Consider the following 22,626-nt stretch of genomic DNA (forward strand, 5'->3'; position numbering starts at 1 on the left):
CACCAGCCCAGGACCTCCATATTCAACTTCTTCACCTGTGGGATCATCTGAGACCAGCCACCCGGACAGCTGATGAAACTGAGCAGTATTTCTGTCTGTAATAAAGCCTTTTTGTGGGGAAAAACTCATTCTGATTGGCTGGGCTTGGCTCCCCAGTGGGTGGGCCTGGCTCCCCAGTGGGTGGGCCTATGCCCTCCAAGGCCCACCAATGCCTGCACCACTGTCCAGTCATGTGAAATCCATAGATTAGGGCCCAATTTATTTATTTAAATTGACTGATTTCCTTATATGAACAGTAACTCAGTAAAATCGTTGAAATTGTTGCATGTTGCGTTTATATTTTTTGTTCAGTATAATATAAGGAAACTTTGAGTGGGCTAGTTCGCCATATTATTCACTTAGCAATAATGCTAGTTAGCAGCAAATAAAATTGGCTAACGTTAGTTAGCTAGCCAACGGTCACATAATTTTTAATTCTCCATAGTCCAGGGTGGTGGTAAACTCCACAGTGGCAACATGACTAGGAAGAAGATTCACGTTGTATGTCACGGATGAACGCCTCGGCTTGAGACGGAGATTGAAACTTGCGTGACCGTCCGTTGGACGTCAGACTTAGTTTAGCTGGGAAGGCTATTACATAGGCAATGATGAGGGCGTTTGACCCCCGTCGTAGCTGGCGTTTGACCCCGTCGTAGCTGGCGTTTGACCCCGTCGTAGCTGGCGTTTGACCCCCGTCGTAGCTGGCGTTTGACCCCGTCGTAGCTGGCGTTTGACCCCGTCGTAGCTGGCGTTTGACCCCGTCGTAGCTGGCGTTTGACCCCGTCGTAGCTGGCGTTTGACCCCGTCGTAGCTGGCGTTTGACCCCGTCGTAGCTGGCGTTTGACCCCGTCGTAGCTGGCGTTTGACCCCGTCGTAGCTGGCGTTTGACCCCCGTCGTAGCTGGCGTTTGACCCCCGTCGTAGCCTTTTCTTTTTCGTTGCAGGTCCGCGGATCGGTCAGGGAAGAACGTGATCTCTTGGTCCCCGTACATCACCTTTCCCTTGGCCCTGACTTTTCGCATTTCACTCTGACTTTGTCTAGAAAGTTGAGAAACTTCATGATAAGGACTCGGGGAGAGGGGTGGCTTCTCGGGGGCCTGTAGGAGGACTCGGGGAGAGGGGTGGCTTCTCGGGGCCTGTAGGAGGACTCGGGGAGAGGGGTGGCTTCTCGGGGCCTGTAGGAGGACTCGGGGAGAGGGGTGGCTTCTCGGGGCCTGTAGGAGATGAAAGCTGATGGGCTCTTTCAATGTCCGGAAAGACGTCCGGCCCCAATGCCTCGGGCAACCATCTCTCGAGAAATGCAACTGTGTCACCATTTTCTACCAGTCTTCCAGGTGTACTCTCCTCACCCTGTCATCCAGGTGTACTCTCCTCACCCTGTCATCCAGGTGTACTCTCCTCACCCTGTCATCCAGGTGTACTCTCCTCACCCTGTCATCCAGGTGTACTCTCCTCACCCTGTCATCCAGGTGTACTCTCCTCACCCTGTCATCCAGGTGTACTCTCCTCACCCTGTCATCCAGGTGTACTCTCCTCACCCTGTCATCCAGGTGTACTCTCCTCAACCTGTCATCCAGGTGTACTCTCCTCACCCTGTCATCCAGGTGTACTCCCAGCCGGTCATAAAGGTTACGACCTAACATACCTTTTCACCGAATGAAAAACATATGACCTTTGACCTGACCTTTTAACCTTTTGTCTTGTAAAATGAACTGTGTTGTACGTCTGGTAGATTGTTGTGGTTTTTACATTTCAACAACAATAATAAAGGATGCTTGCTTCTCCACAATATTAAATGTATTTTAATAAGTTTCTATACTGTATTATTACTCTGTCCATCGCCTGAAGGATTAGCTAATCTAATGTCATTAACTGACCCAATGTCATTAACTGACCCAATGTCATTAATTGACCCAATGTCATTAACTGACCCATTAACTGACCCAATGTCATTAACTGACCCATTAACTGACCCAATGTCATTAACTGACCCATTAACTGACCCAATGTCATTAACTGACCCAATGTCATTAACTGACCCATTAACTGACCCAATGTCATTAACTGACCCATTAACTGACCCAATGTCATTAACTGACCCAATGTCATTAACTGACCCATTAACTGACCCAATGTCATTAACTGACCCATTAACTGACCCATTAACTGACCCAATGTCATTAACTGACCCATTAACTGACCCAATGTCATTAACTGACCCAATGTCATTAACTGACCCATTAACTGACCCAATGTCATTAACTGACCCATTAACTGACCCAATGTCATTAACTGACCCAATGTCATTAATTGACCCAATGTCATTAACTGACCCATTAACTGACCCAATGTCATTAACTGACCCATTAACTGACCCAATGTCATTAACTGACCCATTAACTGACCCAATGTCATTAACTGACCCAATGTCATTAACTGACCCATTAACTGACCCAATGTCATTAACTGACCCATTAACTGACCCAATGTCATTAACTGACCCAATGTCATTAACTGACCCATTAACTGACCCAATGTCATTAACTGACCCATTAACTGACCCATTAACTGACCCAATGTCATTAACTGACCCAATGTCATTAACTGACCCATTAACTGACCCAATGTCATTAACTGACCCATTAACTGACCCAATGTCATTAACTGACCCAATGTCAACAACAAGGCTCTCAGCTTGCCTCAGTCACACTTTGGCACAGCAGCAGCAGCAGCAGCAACGTGTTGGTTAGCGAGTCGTGTGTTCAGTGACAGGAGGTTGTAACTGATAAGGGCTCTTCCTGTAATTAGCCTTGTAGGCCTGTTGAAACAGTCTTTTAGACAGACAGAGAGTAGGTGTACGTTTTAGGACACCCGTAGCCTCAAGCCTCAACCATCCTTGTGTGAATCGTCAACCTCTCACGGCTGAGGATGTCCGAAGATGTACACAGATAGAGCTTTTTATATAATCATCTCAAACAAACATTGTTGTTTTTTTGGTCCAAATAATAGGTTTTTCCCTGATCTTGGTTTTGATTGAATTACGTTGAATTGATATCCTCAGATTACCATTTGTGTACAACAGCATTCTTTGTTTTTTCGATTTTGGAAATTAAAAATGAATCTGAGCCAATAACAATTCCACAGTTTGGCCAAAATGCTACGACTCTCAGTGACTCATGCACAGCCATGCCTCTGTGTGCCTGAGTGCAGGAAAGTGGATAGAGCCCTCAGAGGGTTTGATAAATTGTTTAAAAAAATAAAAATAAAACGTAGAATTCCATTGTTGCTGAATATCATCAAATTTCCATTGTCCTACAAAATATAATTATATATTCAGTCTGCTCCACCGTTCATGCATCTTTGGTTAAAAGCGAGGTAGCCACTGGCAGCCTTTTTCCTCTGCGTTTTTCTGCTCTTTTAGAGACAAAGCCCACTGCTTCCTGACCAGCCACTCAATTATTGAGCAGCCCAGATCTGGCCTCCTGATGGTCGTTACCCAGCTACCGTTGAGGATTCTCACTGGGATGAGTCCTAAATAGCACCCTATATTCCCTTTAGGCTACATAAATAGGGCTCTGGTCAAAAGTAGTGCACTATATAGGGAATAGGGTTCCATTTGGGATGCAGTGTGCACACTAGATATACTGTGGTTATTATCACCTGAAGTGGACTGAAACGTCCCCCTAGCAATAACCCTTCTACTGTACACACTGTACTGTTAGGATATTGAATGAATCACTGCTCTAATTTCTATGTCAAAACGGTTTTCAGAAGAGTAATTTACACAGTTAAATTATGGGGTTAATCAGGGGTCTATGAACATGTTACAATTACGTGCCCGTGTGACTATTTATGCATGTTCTTTGGAAAATACCAACTTTTGCACTTTTTGAAGTTCTTTCATTCTTTAGTCTTCTTTTAAAAACGTTTTCAGGAAAGAAGAGTGCATCTGCAATAAGTGAGCCGTCTCTAACAGGTTTGTTTTCTGTGTGTTTTTTGACAGCCCCATCGAGTCCTGTCAGAACTTCTACAAAGACTTCACGCTACAGATCGACATGGCTTTCAACGTCTTCTTCCTCTTGTACTTTGGTCTACGGGTAAATAAAGACAATGCTACATTAGACGTGTACACAAGTTGTCATGCTAGTGAAGTTTCAATCATGTCATGAAATACAGATATATACCCACACATAATAAAGAAATTCAAGTCGAAACGTTGCACTCAATAAAACTGTGGAAGCGTTCAACAGTTTCGCGATATCTACGCTAGCTATCTTTCATTCTTAATTTCTGCCTTTTGTACCCTGAACAAACTACGGTCATGTTTCAACATTAAAAAGTAGGATGGCGGAATATAGTTGACTGGTTTCTTTCTCCCCCTAGTTCATAGCGGCCAACGACAAGCTGTGGTTCTGGTTGGAGGTGAACTCAGTGGTGGACTTCTTCACAGTTCCCCCGGTGTTCGTGTCCGTCTATCTCAACAGGAGCTGGCTCGGTACGTACAGCGCCAGTACACGGCACCGGTAAACCTCCAAAGGTCTGTCGTATGGTGGGCCAAATGTGGGAGTGTTGTTTTAGTTCAGCTTTGATTGAACTCTGGTCTGCAGCGCCCCCCAGGGGATATTCTGTGTATTACACTGGTTTAAACTGGCTCGTTGAATTGTTGAATTCTTTTCCAGTTGAGCCACATGGATTTCGTCTCTGGTTTGACCTGGTTATCTTATCTTGGACAGCATCCCTCTTTTTAACAGACGCAGGGAGTAGCTGCTTGTGCTGACTGAGTAGTGCACTATATAGGGAATAGGGTGCAATTTGGGACTACCTTGACTGTGATAATGGTGTTGGTTGTTTACTGACAGCAATATTGTTTTTACCTAGTTTTAAATTGTTTCTGGTTTCACAATGTTGTGGCGAAACAGTAGTGGTTGGGCTGGCATCAGTCTAGACCAGAGGTTCTTCAGCTTTTTCAGCTTGAGACCCAAATGAGAAATGTTCTGTCCTCGAACGACCCAAATTAAGAGGAAATAGTGTGTGATTATAAGTGTTTACTCATAACTTGCGACCCCACCTCTCACATGCTCAGGGCCCACTTTGGGGCCCGACCCATAGTTTAAGAAACCCTGGTCTAGAGTTCCACGACTATAAAAGGTCATTTGAATGCCCTTCATCCATCATCTCACGGAACTAGATCTTTTTTTTTTTTTTTTTTTTTTTACCTTGCTACCTGTAATGACGATTGAACGGATTGAAAATGGTCTATGATTGAAAGCAGTGTACATGATGAACCGATATTGAAGTTTATAGGGTTTTGTTGACTGGCACCTGAAAGGATGACATTTGGGACTGTGGGTCATCTCCTGGAGAGAGAGCAAGAGAGAGAGAGAGAGAGAGAGAGAGAGAGAGAGAGAGAGAGAGAGAGAGAGAGAGAGAGAGAGAGAGAGAGAGAGAGAGAGAGAGAGAGAGAGAGAGAGAGAATTTTTTAAAAATCTCGGTCGACCAACAGCCTATCGACCAAACAAACGACCAGTCGACTAGTTGGGGTCAGCCCTAGTTGGAAGTAGACTGTTACAGATGCCAAATTACTACTGTAGCTAACTGCTTATAGGCTAACCATCCAAATTACTACTGTAGCTAACTGCTTATAGTCTACCCTCTGCAACATACCAAGACATTCTGTTGAGAGGCTGTTGCCTAGCTACCCTACAAGTGGAGTTTCCATGTTGAATGATTCAACAGATTTTGTTTTTGATGCCTCTGGACAGAAAATAAAACCAGTTTGTCATTCCAATTAAATTCAAACTGCTGCTGTTTTAGTAAGTAACTTTGTGAGAGCCTTTTTAGGGACGAAAGCCAGGGAGCAACAGAACATTGCCCATTTAAGATAAGACAGCTGCTAATTCCTGCTCCAAATGCTCCAGCTTTTTACTCATGAGCTGTACAAGTAAACACAGAAAGAGGCTGTTACCGTTTAGCTGTCCACTGAAACTAGCCTTAAAGATTGTTATATTCTGTAATCTCGCTGGAAAGGTTTTATGTTGTGTCTTGATTCTGGACACTGTGATTTCACTGGAAATATATAGGCCTATGATGTTTTGATATGACTTTCAATAGCAGACCCACCCAGGAAAAGACAGAGGCCAACCAGACGGTGAGGCGAGCCTTTCCCATTACTACTGGACAATGTACAGTACATCTCATCAGACAGCAGTTGGCCACATTCGGTCATAGACAGTCATTTTAGGGTAGAACGTATCGTAACTCCTCAAAACTGTCACCAGAAAGAATGTGTATCGCCATGTGATGTGTCAGTGCCGAGTCAAACTCTGTCTGAGAGGCTTTAGCAATCATTAATTATTTTTTCTCTGGATTTAGTGGAAGAACAATGACCCTGAATTAATGACAACTGCTGTAACAAAAGCTGACCGCTAGCTATATTCAAGCTGAATGTGTCACATGCAGCACATAGCAGCTCAAAGCAGGAAAAGGCTGATGATCATAACGAGGATGCTACAGTATCTGTGGTAAATCTGATCCTGACAGGCCTACAGAACATGTGGTTTTATCTCTTCCTGGTGGACAGCGACATGTTGAGCCACCTGCTCAACCTTTTCTCTGCTGTTTGAGATGGATACCGAGAGCCTTTGATTGATTTGCTGTGTGATGAAGGAAGGGAAAAAGAAGCAGGGGATAGATAGAGTAAGCTGTTGTAAGGAGTTGGATTACACGGATCCAGAGGATGTTGTGAAGCCTTAAACAGAACCATATTTAGACACTGACTGACGAGAAACGCAACAACTGGGAAACTTACTATGGATTTCAGGAAGCTTTGCCAACATAATTATTTTTCAGTCTTAGAAGACATTAGAAATCATGATTCTGACTAAGATGTTAGTGTACCGAGGGCCCGATGGGGGCACGCGCTCTGAGACGTTTCAGAACACGCGGCGACATAAGAAGTCGTGCGGGGAGCTCTTCCAGAACTGCTACAGGGTCAAGATGGACCAACAACAGCAGGCCGTGGAGAAAGAGGACCGGGACAACCTGTGTCTTCCTGCTTCCATTTCATCTCCTACTGGGATAAGACCTGCTTCCATTTCATATCCTACTGGGGTAAGACCTGCTTCCATTTAATCTCCTACTGGGGTAAGACCTGCTTCCATTTCATATCCTACTGGGGTAAGACCTGCATCCATTCAATCTGCTACTGGGGTAAGACCTGCATCCATTTAATATCCTACTGGGGTAAGACCTGCTTCCATTTCATATATCCTACTGGGGTAAGACCTGCTTCCATTTCATATCCTACTGGGGTAAGACCTGCTTCCATTTAATCTCCTACTGGGGTAAAACCTGCTTCCATTTCATATATCCTACTGGGGTAAGACCTGCTTCCATTTCATATCCTACTGGGGTAAGACCTGCTTCCATTTCATATCCTACTGGGGTAAGACCTGCATCCATTTAATATCCTACTGGGGTAAGACCTGCTTCCATTTCATATATCCTACTGGGGTAAGACCTGCTTCCATTTCATATCCTACTGGGGTAAGACCTGCTTCCATTTCATATTCTACTGGGGTAAGACCTGCTTCAATTTCATCTTCTACTGGGGTAAAACCTGCTTCCATTTAATCTCCTACTGGGGTAATACTTGCATCCATTTAATATCCTACTGGGGTAAAACCTGCTTCCATTTAATCTCCTACTGGGGTAATACTTGCATCCATTTAATATCCTACTGGGGTAAAACCTGCTTCCATTTAATCTCCTACTGGGGTAATACTTGCATCCATTTCTTCTCCTACTGGGGTAATACTTGCTTCCATTTAATCTCCTACTGGGGTAAGACATGCTTCTATTTAAACTCCTACTGGGGTAAGACCTTAAGACCTGGCTAGACAATGTAGGAAATTATTAATAGGATCTAATATAAACCCAGAGGCTGTTTTGCCTCGTCCAAAAACCCCTCCACTGCCGGCTAACATGTCAGCTGGAGAAAGAGAGAGAGAGAGAGAGAGAGAGAGAGAGAGAGAGAGAGAGAGAGAGAGAGAGAGAGAGAGAGGAGAGAGAGAGAGAGAGAGAGAGAGAGAGGAGAGAGAGAGAGAGAGAGAGAGAGAGAGAGAGGAGAGAGAGGAGAGAGAGAGTGAGAGAGAGAGAGAGAGAGAGAGGAGGGAGAGAGAGAGAGAGAGAGAGAGAGAGAGACAGAAGAGAGAGAGAGAGAGAGAGAGAGAGAGAGAGAGAGAGAGAGAGAGAGAGACAGAGGAGGGAGAGAGAGGAAGAGTGAGAGAGAGCTCAAGTCCAGGATTTGTATTGTACGTTGTGTTGCCATCTGGCTGAAGCTTCTGTAACATCAATATCAAACTGAGTATGGCGGAAGTGAGACACTGAATGGTTTATATGTTGTACAGTCGTGGTCAAACGTTTTGAGAATGACACAAGTATTGGTCTTCACAAAGTTCGCTGCTTCAGTGTTATGAGATATTTTTGTCAGATGTTACTATGGTATACTGAAGTATAATTACAAGCATTCCATAAGTGTCAAAGGCTTTTATTGACAATTACATTTTTTACATCATTTTAGTCATTTAGCAGACGCTCTTATCCAGAGCGACTTACAGGAGCAGTTAGGGTTAAGTGCCTTGCTCAAGGGCACATTTACGTCATTTAGCAGACGCTCTTATCCAGAGCGACTACAAATTGGTGCATTCACCCTATAGCCAGTGGGATAACCACTTTACAATTATATATATATATATATATATATATTTTTTTTGGGGGGTAGAAGGATTACTTTATCCTATCCCAGGTGTTCCTTAAAGAGGTGGGGTTTCAAATGTCTCCGGAAGGTGGTGAGTGACTCCGCTGTCCTGGCGTCGTGAGGGAGCTTGTTCCACCATTGGGGTGCCAGAGCAGCGAACAGTTTTGACTGGGCTGAGCGGGAACTATGCTTCCGCAGAGGAAGGGAGCCAGCAGGCCAGAGGTGGATGAACGCAATGCCCTCGTTTGGGTGTAGGGACTGATCAGAGCCTGAAGGTACGGAGGTGCCGTTCCCCTCACTGCTCCATAGGCAAGCACCATGGTCTTGTAACGGATGCGAGCTTCAACTGGAAGCCAGTGGAGTGTGCGGAGGAGGGGGGTGACGTGAGAGAACTTGGGAAGGTTGAACACCAGACGGGCTGCGGCATTCTGGATGAGTTGTAGGGGTTTAATGGCACAGGCAGGGAGCCCAGCCAACAGTGAGTTGCAGTAATCCAGACGGGAGATGACAAGTGCCTGGATTAGGACCTGTGCCGCTTCCTGTGTAAGGCAGGGTCGTACTCTCCGAATGTTGTAGAGCATGAACCTGCAGGATCGGGTCACCGCCTTGATGTTAGCGGAGAACGACAGGGTGTTGTCCAGGGTCACGCCAAGGCTCTTCGCACTCTGGGAGGAGGACACAACGGAGTTGTCAACCGTGATGGCGAGATCATGGAACGGGCAGTCCTTCCCCGGGAGGAAGAGCAGCTCCGTCTTGCCAGGGTTCAGCTTGAGGTGGTGATCCGTCATCCATACTGATATGTCGGCCAGACATGCAGAGATGCGATTCGCCACCTGGTTATCAGAAGGGGAAAGGAGAAGATTAGTTGTGTATCGTCAGCGTAGCAATGATAGGAGAGGCCATGTGAGGATATGACAGAGCCAAGTGACTTGGTGTATAGGGAGAAAAGGAGAGGGCCTAGAACTGAGCCCTGGGTGACACCAGTGGTGAGAGCACGTGGTGCGGAGACAGCTTTCGCCACGCCACTTGGTAGGAGCGACCGGTCAGGTAGGACGCAATCCAGGAGTGAGCCGCGCCGGAGATGCCCAGCTCGGAGAGGGTGGAGAGGAGGATCTGATGGTTCACTGTATCAAAGGCAGCAGACAGGTCTAGAAGGACAAGAGCAGAGGAGAGAGAGTTAGCTTTAGCAGTGCGGAGAGCCTCCGTGACACAGAGAAGAGCAGTCTCAGTTGAATGACCAGTCCTGAAACCTGACTGGTTTGGATCAAGAAGGTCATTCTGAGAGAGATAGCAAGAGAGTTGGCTAAAGACGGCACGCTCAATAGTTTTGGAAAGAAAAGAAAGAAGGGATACTGGTCTGTAGTTGTTGACATCAGTGGGATCGAGTGTTGGTTTTTTGAGAAGGGGTGCAACTCTCGCTCTCTTGAAGACGGAAGGGACATGGCCAGCGGTCAAGGATGAGTTGATCAGCGAGGTGAGGTAGGAGAGAAGGTCACCGGAGATGGTCTGGAGAAGAGAGGAGGGGATGGGGTCAAGCGGGCAGGTTGTTGGGCGGCCTGCAGTCACTAGTCGCAAGATTTTATCTGGAGAGAGAGGGGAGAAAGAAGTCAAAGCATAGGGTAGGGCAGTGTGAGCAGGACCAGCAGTGTCATTAGACTTAACAAACGAGGATCGGATGTCGTCAACCTTCTTTTCAAAGTGGTTGACAAAGTCATCCACAGAGAGGGAGGAGGGGGGAGGAGGATTCAGCAGTGAGGAGAATGTGGCAAAGAGCTTCCTAGGGTTAGAGGCAGATGCTTGGAATTTAGAGTGGTAGAAAGTGGCCTTAGCAGCAGAAACAGATGAAGAAAATGTAGAGAGGAGGGAGTGAAAAGATGCCAGGTCGGCAGGGAGTTTAGTTTTCTTCCATTTCCGCTCAGCTGCCCGGAGCTCTGTTCTGTGAGCTCGCAATGAGTCATCAAGCCACGGAGCTGGAGGGGAGGACCGAGCCGGCCGGGAGGATAGGGGACACAGGGAGTCAAAGGATGCAGAAAGGGAGGAGAGGAGGGTTGAGGAGGCAGAATCAGGAGATTGGAGGGAGAAGGATTGAGCAGAGGGAAGAGATGATAGGATGGAAGAGGAGAGAGTAGTGGGAGAGAGAGAGCGAAGGTTGCGGCGGCGCGTTACCATCTGTGTAGGGGCAGAGTGAGTAGTGTTGGAGGAGAGCGAGAAAGAAAAGGATACAAAGTAGTGGTCGGAGACATGGAGGGGAGTTGCAGTGAGATTAGTAGAAGAGCAACATCTAGTAAAGATGAAGTCAAGCGTATTGCCTGCCTTACGTTTATTCAAAGAGTCAATATTTGCAGTGTTGACCCTTCTTTTTTAAGACCTCTGCAATCCGCCCTGGCATGCTGTCAATTAACTTCTGGGCCACATCCTGACTGATGGCAGCCCATTCTTGCATAATCAATGCTTGGAGTTTGTCAGAATTTGTGGGTTTTTGTTTGTCCACCCGCCTCTTGAGGATCGACCACAAGTTCTCAATGGGATTAAGGTCTGGGGAGTTTCCTGGCCATGGACCCAAAATGTCGATGTTTTGTTCCCCGAGCCACTTAGTTATCACCTTTGCCTTATGGCAACGTGCTCCACCATGCTGGAAAAGGCATTGGTCGTCACCAAACTTTTCTTGGATGGTTGGGAGAAGTTGCTCTCGGAGGATGTGTTGGTACTATTCTTTATTCATGGCTGTGTTCTTAGGCAAAATTGTGAGTGGCATGACACATTGGCATGACACAGGACTGATGGTAGCATTCACCTTGTCTTCTCCGGACAAGGTGTTTTCCGGATGCCCCTAACAATCGGAAAGGGGATTCATCAGAGAAAATGACTTTACCCCAGTCCTCAGCAGTCCAATCCCTGTACCTTTTGCAAAATATCAGTCTGTCCCTGATGTTTTTCCTGGAGAGAAGTGGCTTCTTTGCTGCCCTTCTTGACATCAGGCCATCCTCCAAAAGTCTTCGCCTCACTGTGCGTGCTGATGCACTCACACCTGCCTGCTGCAATTCCTGAGCAAGCTCTGCACTGGTGGTGCCCCGATCCCGCAGCTGAATCAACTTTAGGAGACGGTCCTGGCGCTTGCTGGACTTTCTTGGGTGCCCTGACAACTTCTTCACAACAATTGAACCTCTCTCCTTGAAGTTCTTGATGATCCGATAAATGGTTGATTTAGGTGCAATCTTACTAGCAGCAATATCCTTGCCTGTGAAGCCCTTTTTGTGCAAAGCAATGATGACGGCACATGTTTCCTTGCAGGTAACCATGGTTAACAGAGAAAGAACAATGATTTCAAGCACCACCCTCCTTTTAAAGCTTCCAGTCTGTTATTCTTACTCAATCAGCATGACAGAGTGATCTCCAGCCTTGTCCTCGTCAACACTCTCACCTGTGTTAACGAGAGAATCACTGACATGATGGCAGCTGGTCCTTTTGTGGCAGGGCTGAAATGCAGTGGAAATGTTTTTGGGGGATTAAGTTCATTTTCATGGCAAAGAGGGACTTTGCAATTAATTGCAATTCATCTGATCACTCTTCATGGCATTCTGGAGTATATGCAAATTGCCATCATCAAAACTGAGGCAGCAGACTTTGTGCAAATTAGTATTTGTGTCATTCTCAAAACTTTCGACCACGACTGTATTTATAGATTATAGATTATAGATATTTGACTTACTGTAGCGTCTTTCATCTGTAATGTTTTTGTTACCAAAGGCAGGGATATTTCACTTGAATGTTTACTCTTGGGGCTGCAGTTTAGCTAACGAATTTGACAGATCAATGTGATTTTTTTTATTAGAACGAAAACTTCTAAATTGCTTTCAACACCTCATGTGCATTCGCATTGCATAGCGGGCAGCCTATCAGAAGAGTTGGAGGCATGGCCTATTGGGGGCGGGACTTTCAGTTTGTTATCGTTGGCCACCTATCATGCCAGGTAATGTGCTATGTTAAAAAAAATATATATTACATGTTCACTGCCAGCTCTGAATCTTCAATGATATAAAGAGCCTAGAAAGGTTTCCATTGATCAGACAGACGGTCACCATTTGGTTACAATATTGTACCCACACTGGAAAAACATCCTGTTATTTTTAACAGTAACTTACTGGTTGCCAGTTACCTGTAAGCATGGAATTAGAATACTAGAATGGACATGAACCTTCTTAGGATGGAATAAAGGTCATCCATTTTAGTCAGGGAGTTGGTCAACCATGGTTTTCCTGTGCTGTGATAAGATATTGTGTAAAATAATGAATTTGACGGATTTATCTCTGTATGTTTGTTAGCTAGCTAACCAGTCAGTTTTAGAGGAATTATTCCATAAATGTTTCTAATTAACTGCCAGTATGCCAACATTCCATTCAAACAAAGCAGTCAATCTACAGCCATACACTGGCTGAAATCAGTTGATGATAGGACTTAGACAAGTTGGAAATGCAACAAGTAGTGATATTGTATCATATAATAGCACTCACAGCTTTACAAGAAAACCGAAATGTAGACATTTATGGTCTGTTTACATACAGTGGGGAGAACAAGTATTTGATACACTGCCGATTTTGCAGGTTTTCCTACTTACAAAGCATGTAGAGGTCTGTAATTTTTATCATAGGTACACTTCAACTGTAAGAGACGGAAAATCACATTGTATGATTTTTAAGTAATTCATTTGCATTTTATTGCATGACATAAGTATTTGATACATCAGAAAAGCAGAACTTAATATTTGGTACAGAAACCTTTGTTTGCAATTACAGAGATCATACGTTTCCTGTAGGTCTTGACCAGGTTTGCACACACTGCAGCAGGGATTTTGGCCCACTCCTCCATACAGACCTTCTCCAGATCCTTCAGGTTTCGGGGCTTTCGCTCGGCAATATGGACTTTCAGCTCCCTCCAAACATTTTCTATTGGGTTCAGGTCTGGAGACTGGCTAGGCCACTCCAGGACCTTGAGATGCTTCTTACGGAGCCACTGCTTAGTTGCCCTGGCTGTGTGTTTCGGGTCATTGTCATGCTGGAAGACCCAGCCACAACCCATCTTCAATGCTCTTACTGAGGGAAGGAGGTTGTTGGCCAAGATCTCGCGATACATGGCCCCATCCATCCTCCCCTCAATACGGTGCAGTCGTCCTGCCCCCTTTGCAGAAAAGCATCCCCAAAGAATGATGTTTCCACCTCCATGCTTCACGGTTGGGATGGTGTTCTTGGGGTTGTACTCATCCTTCTTCTTCCTCCAAACACGGCTACTGGAGTTTAGACCAAAAAGCTCTATTTTTGTCTCATCAGACCACATGACCTTCTCCCATTCCTCCTCTGGATCATCCAGATGGTCATTGGCAAACTTCAGACGGGCCTGGACATGCGCTGGCTTGAGCAGGGGGACCTTGCGTGCGCTGCAGGATTTTAATCCATGACGGCGTAGTGTGTTACTAATGGTTTTCTTTGAGACTGTGGTCCCAGCTCTCTTCAGGTCATTGACCAGGTCCTGCCGTGTAGTTCTGGGCTGATCCCTCACCTTCCTCATGATCATTGATGCCCCACGAGGTGAGATCTTGCATGGAGCCCCAGACCTAGGGTGATTGACCGTCATCTTGAACTTCTTCCATTTTCTAATAATTGCACCAAAAGTTGTTGCCTTCTCACCAAGCTGCTTGCCTATTGTCCTGTAGCCCATCCCAGCCTTGTGCAGGTCTACAATTGTATCTCTGATGTCCTTACACAGCTCTCTGGTCTTGGCCATTGTGGAGAGGTTGGAGTCTGTTTGATTGAGTGTGTGGACAGGTGTCTTTTATACAGGTAACGAGTTCAAACAGGTGCAGTTAATACAGGTAATGAGTGGAGAACAGGAGGGCTTCTTAAAGAAAAACTAACAGGTCTGTGAGAGTCGGAATTCTTACTGGTTGGTAGGTGATCAAATACTTATGTCATGCAATAAAATGCAAATGAATTACTTAAAAATCATACAATGTGATTTTCTGGATTTTTGTTTTAGATTCCGTCTCTCACAGTTGAAGTGTACCTATGATAAAAATTACAGACCTCTACATGCTTTGTAAGTAGGAAAACCTGCAAAATCGGCAGTGTGTCAAATACTTGTTCTCCCCACTGTATATTCTAGAGGCTATTTACAGTTGAAGTCGGAAGTTTACGTACACCTTAGCCAAATACATTTAAACTCAGTTTTTCACAATTCCTGACATTTAATCCTAGTAAAAATGCCCTGTCTTAGGTCAGTTAGGATCACCACTTTATTTTAAGAATGTGAAATGTCAGAATAATAGTAGAGAGAATGATTTATTTCAGCTTTTATTTATTTCATCACATTCCCAGTAGGTCAGAAGTTTACATACACTCAATTAGTATTTGGTAGCATTGCCTTTAAATTGTTTATTAACAAGACATTTATGGAGTGGTTGAAAAACAAGTTTTAATGACTCCAACCTAAGTGTATGTAAACTTCTGACTTCAACTGTATACAGGAAAAAGTGTATAAAACCCATATAAACTGTATTTATAATTATTTGACAATATTTTAGGTTGACAATAAGTATATTACACAATATAATACTTGTATTTTCCTGCATAAGTAATATCAGGTTTAGGCCTCTACTGCCATTCATTCCAATTAGACTGGTTTGGATTTCTCCCTGACCGATATGGCTGCCATTTTCACCGCATTCTGGAACTTTGAGGGTTCATGACATCGCCCTTTTAGTAATTTAATAGGATCTCTATAAGTTACTGTTTTACAGGGCCTCCTGAGTGGCTCAGTGGTCTAAGGCACTTCATCGGAATGTTGAGGCGTCACTACAGCCCCGGGTTCGATCCCAGGCTGTGTCACAGCCGGCCGTGACCGGGAGACCCATGAGGGGGTGCACAATTGGCCTAGCGTCGTCCGGGTTATGGGAGGGTTTGGCCGGCCAGGATTTCCTTGTCTCATTGTGCTCTAGCGACTCCTTGTGGCGGACCAGGCGCCTGCTAGCTGTCAGTTGGACGGTGTTTCCTCCAACACATTGGTGTGGCTAGCTTCCAGGTTAAGCGATCAGTGTATCAAGAAACAGTGCGGCTTGGCAGGGTTGTGTTTCAGAGGATGCATGGCTCTCGACCTTCGCCTCTCCCGAGTCCATAGGGGAGTTGCAGCGACAAGACTGTAACTACCAATTGGATACCACGAAATTGGGGAGAAAAAAAAAGATTATACAAACGTTTATTTGGAATCTACGGTAATATACTGTACCTTTTTTAACAGTAACTTACAGGTAACTGGCTGCCAGTAAATTACTGTAAAAACAACAATATATATATATTTTTTACAGTGCAGTTAATGTGGAAGTGTTATGTAAATAAGTTTTTGGAGCCATTATTTCATGTTATGCAACCAACTTAATATTTGATGAACAGGAAATGAATTAAATTGCTTGAATTTCAATTGAAGAAATGTTGTTAAGTTATTCCAAAGTGAAAAATCTACTTGGTACAACATGAAAACATGGGTTGTATATACACTACCAGTATATACACTACCAGTATATACACTACCAGTATATACACTACCAGTCAAAGGTTTTTCTTTATTTGTACTATTTTCTACATTGTAGAATAATAGTGAAGACATCAAAACTATGAAATAACACATATGGAATCATGCAGTAACAAAAAAAGTGTTCAACAAAACAAACTATATTTTATATTTGAGATTCTTCAAAGTAGCCACCCTTTGCCTTGACGACAGCTTTGCACACTCTTGGCATTCTCTCAACCAGCTTCACCTGGAATGCTTTCCCAACAGTCTTGGAGGAGTTCCCACATATGCTGAGCACTTGTTGGCTGCCTTTCCTTCAGTCTGCTGTCCGACTCATCTCAAACCATCTCAGTTTGGTTGAGGTCGGGGGATTGTGGAGGCCAGGTCATCTGATGCAGCACTCCATCACTCTCCTTCTTGTAAAATAGCCCTTACATAGCCTGGAGGTGTGTTGGGTCACTGTCCTGTTGAAAAATAAAAATTATAGTCCCACAAAACCCAAACCAGATGGGATGGCGTATCGCTGCAGAATGCTGTGGTAGCAATGCTAGTTAAGTGTGCCTTGAATTCTAAATAAATCACAGACAGTGTCACCAGCAAAGCACCCCCACACCATAACACCTCCTCCTCCATGCTTTACGGTGGGAACTACACATGCGGAGATCATCCATTCACCCACACCGCGTCTCACAAAGACGCAGCGGACTTCAGACCAAACAACACATTTCCACCTGTCTAATGTCCATTGCTCGTGTTTCCTGGCCCAAGCAGGTCTCTTCTTCTTATTGGTGTCCTTTAGTAGTGGTTTCTTTGCAGCAATTCGACCATGAAGGCCTGATTCACACAGTCCCCTCTGAACAGTTGATGTTGAGATGTGTCTGTGACTTGAACTCTGTGAAACATTTATTTGGGCTGCAATTTCTGAGGCTGTTAACTCAAATGAACTTATCCTCTGCAGCAGAGGTAACTCTGGGTCTTCAATTCCTGTGGTGGTCCTCATGAGAGCCAGTTTCTCTTTGCTTATTTGAGCTGTTCTTGCCATAATATGGACTTGGTCTTTTACCAAATAGGGTTATCTTCTGTATACCCCCCTACCTTGTCACAGCACAACTGATTGGCTCAAACGCATTAAGAAGGAAAGACATTCCACAAATTAACTTTTAACAAGGCACACCTGTTAATTAAAATGCATTCCAGGTGACTACCTCATGAAGCTGGTTGAGAGAATGCCAAGAGTGGGCAAAGCTGTCATCAAGGCAAAGGGTGGCTATTTGAAGAATCTCAAATATAAAATATATTTGGATTTGTTTAACACTTTTTTGGTTACTACATGATTCCATATGTGTTATTTCATAGTTTTGATGTCTTCACTATTATTCTACAATGTAAAAAATAGTACAAATAAAGAAAAACCCTTGAATGAGTAGGTGTGTCCAAACTTTTGAATGGTAGTGTATATTAGTGAGTATTGATGTTGTTTAACCAAAGGGGAAATTAGGTTGAGTGTTGAAAGAAATATAGGTTTGTTAATAATCAAATACAACAGCATTGAATCATATATTTGGTTTCAACAAATGTAGTTTTTTTTTCAAATGAGAACTTGTTTACTTGTAACCAGTTGACAATAGAAAAAGAGTTAAGAGGTTTTAGGGTCCTTGAATTGTGCATTATTGGAATGTTTTTAAATTACTTTCTGGGATTGACACAGTCAACATATTTTTGGTTAGTAAGCTTTTGAGGGCATTTCTTTCTACATTGCAAGCTTATAATGAGTTACAGAATCTGATGTTATAATTTAGGACATTTATGGACAATAATAATTGAGAATTGAGGAAAATACGATTATATACAAATGTAAATAAATATTCTCTGTGACACATACAGTAGGCCTACATCTAAAGTGCATCTGCTGTCGCACACATGGCTATCCTCAGCAGGGTATTGTGGGATTGACATACAGTTGTATGCCATACTGAAAAGCCCTTTGATGCTATAACAATAAGCAATTCATTCTTTCACATCCTACTGTTGGATGATCAGATTATACTGTGTGTGTGTGTGTGTGTGTGCATGTGTATGTGTGTGTGTGTGTGTGTGTGTGTGTGTGTGTGTGTGTGTGTGTGTGTGTGTGTGTGTGTGTGTTTGTGTGTGTGTGTGTGGCACTGGCCTTTGGTGGTAGTAATTCAACAGCTTGTGGCAATTCACCGGTGCACCTTTGTCCTTGAGCTCTTGGAAGGGTACTTAGATGTAGCTTTTTTTGTTTTTTATGGCTGCAAATGTGGGATTATTTGACGTCATGGCTGATGACCCGTCTAACTGGGCCTGTCCACCTGTCTTTGGTCTGACTAATCCAGGTTTTCATCTCTTGCTGTTTTAGTCCTTAGTAATGAAAAAATGGATCTGGTAGATGCTTGTGCTTTGTGATTTAGTGAGTCTCCTGAGATTAAAACTCTGTATGAGACATTGGCAGTGTATTTATTCCTCAGAAGTTTCTTTGATGCAGAGTGTGTTGTTTTGAATAAGGTTTTTAAATTTTTTGTTTTTGCAGTTTCTGCTACTTGCTTCACTGCTGCTGTTTGTTTTTTGAGAGGCCTATACCTTGGTTGTGTTTTGGCGCTGCTATTTTTGTTTTTTAAGGGTACTTTAGTTTGTTATTAGCCATGAATCCATTTAAGCTTTTGAAGATGGATGAAGGCTTCAAAGGTATGCAATTTAGTTTGCTGTGATTGTACTTTCTTTACTGTGTACAGGCGAATAACAATGACTTGATGTAAATAACATGTGCAAAGAATTCACTCTGAGTAACTTCTACCTGTACTTTTCTCTCACACAGGCTTGAGGTTTTTAAGGGCCTTAAGATTGATACAGTTCTCAGAAATCTTACAGTTTTTGAATATATTAAAAACAAGGTAAGTGCAATATTATTTTCTCCAACTTCAGTGTATTTAATTTAAGTAGAATTCGATTTTGTATTCATTCTAATTAGTAGTATTCCAAATATTTGCATGCGCTATGTTATGATAATGTTTGTAATTCTGACTTCATCTGTGATGAATATTGACACAGGTACAATTATACAATGCATTTACTGTCTCTTCTGATATAGTGTGGCCTTTTTAATGTACAGTAGCTACTGGAAACTGTTGAATATAGAACCTCCTCTCTGAACTTGTGCAACTTTGATCCAACTTTGTTATTGGATCAAATATTTTTTTTTATTTGAAACTAGTCAAATGAGCATGTCCTACTTTCAGACCTGGTGGATTACTGGGGAACAGTTTGGGGTATTTCTGTCATATTTGGGGAAAGAAATAAGTTTCCGTATTAAATTACACCGTACTGCTGTGATAACAAGCAAATAATATATTTCACTTTAAAAACTACAATTATAACATGTTCTGTATTGTTCTTTAGGATGTATAATATACCATATATTCAATTTTACTTCAATTCCAAATTGATTCTGAATTGATGATTCTGCTCTTTGAAACCTATTGGACATCATGCAGCATGATGAATTATATCATTTACCCCACTGCTTAGAATTAAAGCTTGTGATGCACATCTGTCAGGAAGAAGCTTATAGCTCAACAAAATGCTTTAGAATAATCCCCAGACTCATTAACTGTGATGAAGGTAAGGGCAGAGCAGGACAGAACAAACAGTATATAAATGGACTGGGCTCAGGCCAGACTAATACTGGACAGGACAATGCAAGTAACTGTAACATTACTTTAGGAATATACAGTAAGCACTGTAACATTACCGTAGGAATATACAGTAAGACCTTAGGAAGATTTGTATGCACAGTAGATTCTGCATTGAAAAGTGAAGGGCCATGAAAGCTAGTTCGTCATTAATTTTGGATTTTGGATTTTGAAATAATATTTTGTGATATTTCATAAGAATAAAAACGTTTTTGGATTAAAGCACGTTTTTTTGGGGGGGGGGGGTTGCTTTGTTGCTGTTACATAATAATGTCGGCTGAGCAGCTCAGTGTGTAACCAGATATCATGCTTTATCCCAAAGGATGTTCTGTTAGCAGATATCATGCTTTATCCCAAAGGAGGTTCTGCAACCAGATATTATCCTTTATCCCAAAGGATGTTCTGTTAGCAGATATCATCCTTTATCCCAAAGGAGGTTCTGCAACCAGATATTATCCTTTATCCCAAAGGAGGTTCTGTTAGCAGATATCATACTTTATCCCAAAGGAGGTTCTGTTAGCAGATATCATACTTTATCCCAAAGGAGGTTCTGTTAGCAGATATCATACTTTATCCCAAAGGAGGTTCTGCAACCAGATATTATCCTTTATCCCAAAGGAGGTTCTGCTAGCAGATATCATACTTTATCCCAAAGGAGGTTCTGCAACCAGATATTATCCTTTATCCCAAAGGAGGTTCTGTTAACAGATATCATACTTTATCCCAAAGGAGGTTCTGTTAGCAGATATCATACTTTATCCCAAAGGAGGTTCTGTTAGCAGATATCATACTTTATCCCAAAGGAGGTTCTGTTAGCAGATATCATACTTTATCCCAAAGGAGGTTCTGTTAGCAGATATCATACTTTATCCCAAAGGAGGTTCTGTTAGCAGATATCATCCTTTATCCCAAAGGAGGTTCTGTTAGCAGATATCATCCTTTATCCCAAAGGAGGTTCTGCAACCAGATATTATCCTTTATCCCAAAGGAGGTTCTGTTAGCAGATATCATACTTTATCCCAAAGGAGGTTCTGTTAGCAGATATCATCCTTTATCCCAAAGGAGGTTCTGTTAGCAGATATCATACTTTATCCCAAAGGAGGTTCTGTTAGCAGATATCATACTTTATCCCAAAGGATGTTCTTCAAACAAAATCCCCATTAGGCACATATAGTGCAAGGGCAGATATGTACAACTGGAGCAGCCAAACTACTTTCTGTTATGGTCATGACTATAGTACGGCACTATTTTAAATAACAGTTCAGTTAAAATGCTACCGACGTTTAATTGTATTACCAAATATGGATCCTGTACCTGTACACTTTGTTTAAACGTTCACAAGGCAGGTCTTTTGGCGTTGGACACTATCAAATGTTCACTGATATCGTCTGGCTCTCTTGTTTTCAATAGCAATTCCATAAAACTGGTGAACTTATGTTCAATCTTCATAAGCACATGGCTAACAGCTGCAGGCTTCATACATTTGGTAAGTTACCCAGCGCCGTAAAGGCAAAACAGAAGAACTATATGATTGTAAATATTCAGTCTCTGACACATCTAACAGACAGGGATGGACATTCATTTTAAGTAAAGTATTGCACGACCTAGCCCCTTTTGACACTGCAGTGGGCTAAATCAGGGTCACACAGAGTGATTCTAGGTAGTCTTAAACAAATCTACTTTGAAAGAAAAGTATACACCTCACACACATATGGTTATGGGCTTAAAGAAAAATAAGACACCTGTACCATGTCAGATATAGAGTTTAAATGTATTCAATTTTGAGTTTGCTTCCCAATATTACACTTTATATACATCACAGAAGACTGAAATGTAACAAAACCGTTTGACATAGAAACACCGGATTTTCAGCAGTTAAACAAAAAAAAATATGTTGATTAATTATGAAATTATGAAAAATATGAATACCATTCCACCCATGATCCCACTAGAGGGAGGTTTGGTAATTTGACTGCAGGAAAGGGCTACATACATATCCTACAGAGAGATATATCTACAGAGATATCCTACAGAGATACAGCTACAGAGATATAGCTACAGAGATATTCTACAGCGATATCCTACAGTGATATCCTCCAGAGATATCCTACATTCAGTAGATATCCTACAGAGATATCCTACAGAGATACAGCTACAGAGATATAGCTACAGAGATATTCTACAGCGATATCCTTTAGCGATATCCTACAGTGATATCCTCCAGAGATATCCTACATTCAGTAGATATCCTACAGAGATATCCTACAGAGATACAGCTACAGAGATATAGCTACAGAGATATTCTACAGCGATATCCTTTAGCGATATCCTACAGTGATATCCTCCAGAGATATCCTACATTCAGTAGATATCCTACAGAGATATCCTACAGAGATACAGCTACAGAGATATAGCTACACAATGCCTCACCTTAATTAATGTTATAACTGTGGAATATGTTTGAGTCTGTTTTTAAAATGTGTAGTGCCTTTAGATGGTAACATAGTCATTGCTTATGAAAATGTTTATTACAGTTCTGGAGACAGTACATCATTGATAAGTT

At 42.8% G+C, this 22,626-nt stretch overlaps 1 protein-coding gene across 1 annotated transcript in view; it reads left to right on the forward strand.

Annotated features, from left to right (window-relative positions):
• Window positions 1-22,626, forward strand: part of LOC121547750 (calcium-activated potassium channel subunit alpha-1) — a 197,746-nt gene that overhangs the window by 107,714 nt on the left and 67,406 nt on the right. Inside the window, exons 3-6 of the mRNA XM_045209901.1 lie at window positions 4,042-4,135; window positions 4,422-4,533; window positions 19,190-19,265; window positions 21,474-21,549. Of these exons, the coding sequence (XP_045065836.1) occupies window positions 4,042-4,135; window positions 4,422-4,533; window positions 19,190-19,265; window positions 21,474-21,549 (358 nt within the window). The remainder of the gene's footprint in view (window positions 1-4,041; window positions 4,136-4,421; window positions 4,534-19,189; window positions 19,266-21,473; window positions 21,550-22,626) is intronic.

Source organism: Coregonus clupeaformis, chromosome 31, assembly GCF_020615455.1.
Source record: "Coregonus clupeaformis isolate EN_2021a chromosome 31, ASM2061545v1, whole genome shotgun sequence".
Taxonomy (NCBI): Eukaryota; Metazoa; Chordata; class Actinopteri; order Salmoniformes; family Salmonidae; genus Coregonus; species Coregonus clupeaformis.